Here is an 8586-nt window from a genome sequence, read left to right as displayed (position 1 = left end):
GCACTCGTGTGTTTGGGTCACGACCACATTCTTTTCAGGCGGCCCCAACCAATGACTAAGCGTGGGGCAGGGACTAGGGCCTGGGTGTTTCTGTCCAATGTGGGACATGGGACACCACTAAGGGCAACGTTTTCTGTTTTCTTTTTTTAAATTGAGGTAAAATTCACAATTTTACAATTCATTTAACCATTTTAAAGTGTGCAATTCAATGTCATTTAGCATAGTCACAATGTTGTACAAACACCACCTCTATCTAGTTCCAAAACATTGTCATCGCCCCAAATGGAAACTCCATACGTATTAAGCAATCACACCCCTTCCTCCCCTCCTTCCACCCCCTTGCAACCACCAACCTGCTTTCTGTCTCTGTGGGCTCGTCTGTGGGAATCTTTGCACAATCTCCCAGCTGGGCTGGCCAAGCGTCCTCAGAGCTGCACCATGGTCTGAGGTTCTTCCTACCCAGCCCTTCCTGCCTCCCTCCCTTCTGGGGTGTCAGACCCACCCACATCACAGAACTTTCCCTGCCAGTCTTGCTCTTTCTCGTCCTTATCTTTCAATAAGTTTCTTCTTGAGTTTCTAACCCCATTTCAGCATCTGCTTCCTGGAGGGCCCAACCGACACAGCGAGACTCCTTTTCTGAGCGCCAGTTACTGACTCCACAAAGCAGGCCAACGCTCTCGAGCAGCAGAGGGCTGCACGGGAATACTGTACGTACACTGGACAGCCCAACAATGTTAGCAACTCGCTTTCTACAGCATTCCCACGTGCCAGGCACTGTTTTAAGTGCTCACGTGGACAAACTCAACCAACCCTCACAACCACATGAGGGAGGCACCATTATGATCCTTGTTTTGTAGATGATAAAACAGAGGTCTGAGATCTCTGTATCCCTACATGCCTACATCACTTGCCTGGGGAAGGTTCCCCTCTCTGGAAAAAAAAACAAAAACCAAAAAACCAGTTCTCACCACCTACCGGAAGCGGTTTCCTAAATATGAAAGTGCAATATCATCATGTCCAGAGGAAGAACACAGCCTCCTCACCGTAGCCAGGCAAGCAGCCACAGTTTCTAGAAGGACTCAGAAGTGTGTGGGCCCCCAGCTGGCAAGCTAGTGGACGCTAATCTCCAAATTGAAAGTAGCCCACCAAGCTTGAGCGCTCCCTGCCCCCCGCCAGGGGACAGCTGTCCCCCAGTCCTCTCAGGGATGTCCTAAGGATGTCACACCAGCATCACGGGGCGCCGGTAAGCCAAGCCCGTCTTTGTGCCAGTGCACGAAGGAAGGTGGGTACATAGGCCCAGAGTCGGGGGAAAGTCTCACCTAGGATCACCCGGGGGCCAGCGTCTTTATTTCCTTTTAAAAGAAGAGCAGGAATCGGCCAAGCGGCAAAGATGGGAGATGCAGGGGACACTGTTAATGGCAGACTGAGCAACAGGTAGCATCAGCCCCTCTGTCCCTTGGGCTCCCTTGAGCCCTGTGCGACTCCACTAGGGCACTTGTCACCTGCTACAGTGATCATCCGTGCTGCCCACAGGCAGGGACCCCATCGAGGGCAGGGGATGGCTTGGATTCACGTCCTGGCAGCCTGAGACCTTGAGGAAATGCTCATTAAATGAGTGAATGAAAGAGGAAGGTGACAAGCCGCCAACTCAGATGTGGCCCCGAAACTGAGAAGGGGGGGCGGGGGCATGGAGGGATGAGGGGGACTCAGAGAGGTTCCCTCGCCGTCTGCTCCGGGGCAGGATGTGTTCGCTGCTGTATCTCCAGCGTCCAGAGCAGGGCCCGGCACACAGTAACCCTCCGTTCACATGTGCTAAATGACAAAACTCCAGGAGCTGTCACCCCTCTTGCCGCCGGCACCTAAACCACACGCCCTGGAAGGAAACGGTCCTATATTGACAATCACAGCGGGCCAGGCACGTGACAAAGGATAACCGTGCTCCCCGCCTTCTTGATTCTTACCCAGCCCCAGATAGAGACAGCAGTGAAAACGGGAACTTGCACGGAGCACGTGCTATTGTAGCAGAGGCAGCGCCTGAGAAAGGGCGAAATGTGTTACAGGCTGTCTCTTTAAAACCCCCCCACCCGTTTTGGGAATTAAAACCGGCATCCCTGCCTGAGGCCAGGAATCCGAGGGGCAGCGGAGGGTTCTTTATTATTCTGTACTCAGGAGATGGCTCAAGGCAATTGTCCCACAGAGGTCACAAGATTGTCCTCCCCGAGAATGGTCCACCGGGACCATCAACCACAGGTAAACAGCAGTCGCCTGAGAACCCCCTTTCCAAGCTCTGTGCTTCTGCTTAGAGAGAGGACACGGCACTTGACGGCACTTCAAGATGAGTCTCCATCTTCCTCATTTGCTGGCAAATTAATAAACCGCCCTTTCCTTCTCCTCAACCGCTCATCCTTATTCTTCTGATGAGGCCTCGGGGACAAGCGCGGAGCTTTCGGTAACACTATGTGTCAGGCATTGTTCTAGGCACTTCATGCGGATTCACTCATCGATTCCACACCACAGCCCTCTGAGATAGTTAATCTTTTTATCCCCACTTCACAGATGAGGAAACCGAGGTGCAGAGAAAGGAAGCCACTCGCCCCGGTTCACGTGCCACCACCAGCAAGAGGCAGAGGTGGACAACGGCACCAAGATGGCCAGTCTGGCTCCAGACCTGGGCCCCCGGGAGGTGGGATGTTATGCACTCGATTTTATGGATTGAAGAAATTGAAGCCCCGCAGCCAGGGCGCTCGGAGGGCAGAAGGATGCCCCCCGCCCCGACGTCTACGTCTTCGTCTCTGGGATCTGGGAATACGGTACCTCACATGGCAACAGGGACTTTGAAGGTGTGATTAGGTTAAGGCTCTTGCAACGGGGAGATGATCCTGGACTGTCTGAGTGGGCCCAATGTCGTCACAAGGGTCCTCATAAGTGAGAGGGAGGCAAGAGGGTCAGAGCCAGAGAAGGAGGTGAGGTGACGGAAGCAGAGGTCAAAGGTCAAGCAGTGTACTTGGAAGATGGGGGGAGGGCCCCGCGCCAAGGGACGTGGGTGGTCTCTAGAAGCTGGGAAAGGCTATGAAACATTTCCCCCAGAGCTTCCAGAAGGAACACAGCCCTGCCGGCACTTTTTGTTTTAGCCCATTAAAACCCATTTTGGACTTCTGACCTCCAGAACTGTAGGCTAATAAATGGATGTTGTCTTCAGCTGCTACATTTGTGGTACTTTGTTGCAGCAGTGACAGGAAACAAATACGGGCACCCACCTGTTCGGTGGCAGAGACAGGATTCAAAGTCAAGTCTCCCTGAGCCAGAAGCCCTGGGTCTCCTGGGACATGGCTCTTGGATGTATGATGTTTAGAATTATTCCAGGTGTTTTTTCCTCGGGGTTGCTGGGCCGTGTGTGTGAGCATGAGGCATAGCGAGGTGAGCCAAGAAACCAGGAATTCTATTTCCAGCAGGAATAGGGAAACTCGTCTGGAAAGATGGCCAGTGACCCCTCAGGGTTCTCATGAGAATGAGTTAACCCATGTGGAGCACTTAGAACAGCACCTGGCACCACAGCTGTATCATGGTTATTATCATCACATCTCTTTCCTGACTACACATCATCAGGGTCATCTCCTCTCAGTCTTTCCAGCTCAAGAACCTTCCATGGCTCCCCAGTACCCTCAGGATACCATCAAGTCCTTTATGGCATTCAAGAGCTTCGGGACCTGACTCATTTCTCCTAGTGGGTGCCACGTTCTGCCCATCAGCAGACAAAGGCACTCAACTTGCATGGGCCAGGTTTTGGGGACCACTCCAACTTTACCGAGAATGCCTTCCTGCAGCTTGCACACTCACACATCCTCCCAAGTGTGGCTCACCAGGCTCCGTGAGGTCTTCCCCACTCTCCTCATCCGCCAACCAAACACAAACCGGCCATTGCTAGTTAGCCACTTCCCCTTCTGGGGCCACCATGCCCTGGGCTTCCTCCGTTTTAGCACCTTGTATGCTAATTATTTTCCCTCCAGCCTAGGAACCAGCAGAGGGCACCGGGAGATGGCATTCTTGATGACTGCTGGGTTTCTGGCCTCAAGAAATGTTTGTAAGGCTGGGCGAGGCGGCTCATGCCTGTAATCCTAGCACTCTGGGAGGCCGAGCAAGAGTGAGACCCCATCTCTGTTAAAAATAGAGAAATTAGTTGAGCGTGGTGGTACACGACTCTAGTCCCAGCTACTTGGGAGGCTGAGGCAGGAGGATGGCTTGCGCCCAGGAGTTTGAGGTTGCTGTGAGCTAGGATGATGCCACGGCACTCTAGCCTGGGCAACAGAGCGAGACTCTGTCTCAAAAAAAAAAAAAAAAAAGAAAGAAAGAAACGTTTGCAGCGTCTGTCTCTGTTTCCCTGGCTTTCTTATCTTTACTCTCAAGCAAGGTGGAGGCCTAAAGTCCTAGTTGCTGGAAACCCCGCAGCATACGGGAACTTAGGTTCTCAAGTCCCAAAGGAAGCGGGGTCAGTGGAATATTATTCAGCCATAAAGAGAAATGAAACACTGACACATGGCACATGTGGACGAACCTCAAAAACATGACCCTAAGCCAAAGAAGTCAGACACAGAAGACCACATAGCGTGATTCCACATCCGTGAAATACCCAGAACAGGTCAATCCAAAGACACAAGAAGCAGCGTGGTGGTTGCCAGGGGCTGGGAGGAAGGGGCGAGTGGGGCTGACTGCTTCACGGGTATGGGGTCTCCTTTTGGGGTGATGGAAAAGTTCCCGCAGTAGACAGAGGTGATGGCTGCACAACACTGGGAATGTACTAAATGTCAGGGAATTGGACATTTCAGGATGGTTAATGTTAGGTTAGGGGAATTTTACCTCAACTAAAAAAGAAGGTGCGGAACTGGGGGAGGAGGCAGCTGGGAGGTTTGTGTCTAAGGGAAGAGGTTTGGGAGCCAGGACTCCCCAAGGACTCCCTGGGGAAGGAGGAGGAGGCTGGGCCCGGGCTCCTGGGTCCGCAAGGGAGGACCGGTGGAAAGAGCTGGAGGCTCAGATTGCTGGGTCCCAGGGAGGATAGGGCTGGGAGTATGGACACTGAACCCACAAAACTGGAGGAAGGAAGTTAGGGGGCCTCAAAGCTAAGGTGATGCCTGCTAGGTTCTGAGGAGACAGGACCTGTTGGTTTGGGGGTGAGGGCCCCGAGAGTGGCGAGTGGCGTCACGCCCAAGGCCCTGTGCGGTTCCAGCGCTGCAGCTGGACTTTGCCTCCGCACTGCCAGAGCCGGACCCTGCACCCCAGGCCTTCCCTGAAATGCCCAGGCTGAGAGCGAGCGCGGGGAGCTGGGAGAGGTGAGCAGGAGGCCGGGCTGGAGGGAGGGCCTGGGAGGCCAGGGAGAAACTGCCAAACGGGGAGAAGCCCAGATTACCTTTGAAAGCTGTGGGGAGACAGGCACAGCGCCTGGAGTGGAGGACCGCACCCCCACTGGCCAGCGCTCCTGCCTGGGAGCCAGCGGGGCCTAGAGGAGGGGTCACACTCCCTGCACCTGGGTCTTTGGCTGTGAGGGAGAGGGGACGGGGAGCGATGGGGGCAGGGGTGCCCAGCCCCTCTCCTTCCCAGCAGAGGCCAGCATGTGGGGCCGCCAGTCTCTGCTGCCTGCCTTCCCCACCCTCTGGGCTTTCCAGGTCTGGATCTCCTGAGTGTCAGTGGCAGGACGAGGACCCTGGGTCTGAGGGAGGAGGAGCCCGGGGCACCCCCGGGTCTGAGGGAGGAGGGGCCGGGACTCCTGATCTGAGGGGGAAGGGGCTGGGGGTCGGACCCTTGAGTCCTGGGAAGAAGGAAGAGGCCACGACCCAAACCCCTGAGTCCCAGGAGGGAGGGGAGGAGGTCAGAGGTGGAGGGTTGCCGTGTGGGAGAGAGAAGGAAAATGGCCCGGGCAGAGGAAGTAGCCGCTGTCTTGGGGGAGGATTTTCGGTGGAGATGTCATCACCAAGACCTCCTTCCCATCCGGGGCCTGCCTGCCAGGGGAACTCCGGTGTGGTGGACAGGAGGGAGAAGGGAAGGCCGCGGAGGGGAGGAGGCAGGGTCACCAGGGCTCCTGCGGCATAAACTGCAACCAGACGGCAGGGGGACCTGAGGGTTGGATTCTTGGGTCCCTGTGTAGGTAACAGCTGGGAGGCTACACCCCAGGGGCTAGAACTGAAGACATGTGTTCTAGAAGAGACTGGGCCGGGGCTCCTGGGTCCCCAAGGGAGGAGGAATGGAGAGAGCTGGAGGCTCTGATTTCTGGGTCCCCAGGAGGATAAAGCTGAGAGTTTGGACATTGAACCCACAAAGCTGGAGGAAGGAAGTTAGGGGCCCCCAAAACTAAGGTGCTGTCTGTTAGGTTCTACGAAGACAGGACCTGGCGGTTTGAGGGCCAGGGACAGTGGCGGTCAGACCCAAGGCCCTGCGCGGTTCCACCGCTCCAGCCTGGACTTTGCCTCTGCGCTGCCTGAGCCCCACCCTGCATCCCAGGCCTTCCCTCAAACGCCCAGGACCACAGCCCAGGGAGCTGGGAGAGGTGAGTGTCCTGCCCTGAGGCTGGGCTGGAGGGAGCGCCTGGGAGGACAGGGAGAAACTACCAGGAAAAACTGAGATTAGGACTGAAAATTGGGAAAGATGGGGACAGTGCCTCCAGGGACTAGCTCAGACCCCCGCCCCACCTGCGTCTGCCCGAGAGCCAATGGGGGCCTAGAGGCAGGGGCCACAATCACCTGGGCCCTCCCTTAGGCCTGGAGCTTTGGGTGTGAGGGAGAGAGGGAGAATGAGAGGGAGAGAGAGAAAGAGAGAGAAATAGAGAGAGGGAGAGAGAGAAACAGAGTGGGACAAAGAGGGAGGGATTCCCAGCCCTTCTCCTTCCCCTGCAGAGCCCACCATGTTGGGCTACCTGACCCTGCTGCCTGTCTTCCTGGCCCTCTGGGCTACCACTGGTATCTGGATTGTGTGAGTGTCAGAGGCAGGATGGACCCCTGGGTCTGAGGGAGGAGGGGCTGGGGGGGACCCTGGGTCTGAGGGAGGAGGGGCTGGGGGGACCCCTGGGTCTGAGGGAGGAGGGGCTGGGGGGACCCTGGGTCTGAGGGAGGAGGGGCTGGGGGGACCCCTGGGTCTGAGGGAGGAGGGGCTGGGGGGACCCTGGGTCTGAGGGAGGAGGGGCTGGGGGGACCCCTGGGTCTGAGGGAGGAGGTAGCTAGATTCCAGGAACGTTTGGTTAACAAAGGGAAGAGTTCAAAGTCCCCCACTCACTCTGCTCTGCCCCCACCTCAGCTTTGCCATTGCAGTGGTCAACGGGACTGTGAACCTCAGCGAAGGCTTTCCCTACATCAGGTAGTTACGGTGTGACGGGGTGCTGATGGAGGAGAGCAGAGGGCCTTGGCTTGGAGGAGCCTCAGGATGACCCCTTTATCTCCCCAGTATCTGTGGATCTTACCCCCCTCAGAGCTGCATCTTCGGCCAGTTGCTCAACATGGGAGCTGCTATGGGTAAGCTTTCTCCAGTCCCTCTGGCACAGGTTTCCCATCCCAGCCAGCTCCCAGCCCTCCTCCCCCAGCCCCAGGGGTCTGGCCCCCAGCCCTCCTCCCTCAGCCCCAGGGGTCCCCTCAACCCCTCCTCCCTCAGACCCAGGGGCCCAGGGCCCCACCCCCCTCCTCCCTCTGACACAGGGGTCCGGGCCCCCAGCCTCTCCTCTTCCAGCCTCAGGGGTCCAGGCCCCCAATCCCTTCCTCCCTCTGTCACTGGGGTCCGGGCCCCCCGACCCCTCCTCTCTCAGGCCCAGGGGCCAGGCCCCCAGCCCTCCTCCACCCAAATCCAGGAGTTTGGTCCCCCCTCCCCTGGAGCCTGGCCCGGGTCGGGAGTGTCTCCCGCCCACTTCCTCTTCCCTGTTCTCCCAGCCGCCTGGATCTGCATTCTCCGTTACCACCAGCTCCGGGACTGGGGGGTCGGAAAGTGGTGTAACCAGCTGATCCTGTGGACGGGTCTCTTCTCTGCCCTGGGCACCTCCATGGTGGGCAATTTCCAGGTAAGACGCAGTTGGCTCCGGGAGTCGGGGACTACACCTCCCAGCATGCCCCGCGGCCGCAGGCCGTCCCCCTCCCTCCTCTCCTCCCCACACCCCTCCCCTCCCCTCCCTGCGCCTCTCCCCCAGTCCCCTTTGTCCTGCCGCCCCCAGGACCGGCATTTCTCTTGCGGGTGGTGTGCGAAGCCTTTTGTGGAGGAGGAGGAGGAGGAGGGGATTGGACCGGGAGGAGGTTGGGATAATTTTCTGCCAACTCCTCCCCGAAACTCATTTAATGATGAAATTCCTGAGATCTGAGATTTACTCATTCTCGGCGTTTGGCATGTTGAGCATCCACACGAGGCTGTGCACTTTGTACGTGAATTCTTTCCATCTCCACCGGGATTCTGCCTAGGTCCCTCCTGAGCGTATCTCACGGTTACTTCTATGCGCGTGTCAGTGGTGATCAGAAATGAAGATCTTCACAGACTCTGGAACCCAAATTCTTAACCATGAAGCTCTGTAGATATTTGTAGAATAAATGGATCGACACATGATAGGAGAAACCTTTTTGGTTTATT

The 8586-nt window shown here is 56.8% G+C and overlaps 1 protein-coding gene across 2 annotated transcripts in view; it reads left to right on the top strand.

The window, feature by feature from the left end:
• The first annotated feature begins 5316 nt into the window (after window positions 1-5316).
• Window positions 5317-8586, top strand: part of TMEM150B (transmembrane protein 150B) — a 7374-nt gene continuing 4104 nt past the window's right edge. The window contains exons 1-6 of one of the 2 annotated variants that reach the window (XM_012643064.1): window positions 5800-6007; window positions 6359-6535; window positions 6882-6957; window positions 7279-7338; window positions 7426-7493; window positions 7902-8029. In XM_012643064.1, the coding sequence (XP_012498518.1) occupies window positions 5953-6007; window positions 6359-6535; window positions 6882-6957; window positions 7279-7338; window positions 7426-7493; window positions 7902-8029 (564 nt within the window). In that variant the 5' untranslated portion in view covers window positions 5800-5952. Of the gene's footprint in view, window positions 5325-5799; window positions 6008-6358; window positions 6536-6881; window positions 6958-7278; window positions 7339-7425; window positions 7494-7901; window positions 8030-8586 lie in introns of those variants that run through there. The other variant, XM_012643065.1, reaches the window with a different exon arrangement.

Source organism: Propithecus coquereli, unplaced genomic scaffold (genome assembly GCF_000956105.1).
Source record: "Propithecus coquereli isolate 6110/MARCELLA unplaced genomic scaffold, Pcoq_1.0 Scaffold193, whole genome shotgun sequence".
Lineage (NCBI taxonomy): Eukaryota > Metazoa > Chordata > Mammalia > Primates > Indriidae > Propithecus > Propithecus coquereli.
The sequence above is the reverse complement of the archived record's forward strand: the minus strand, read 5'-3'. Positions and strand labels throughout refer to the sequence as shown.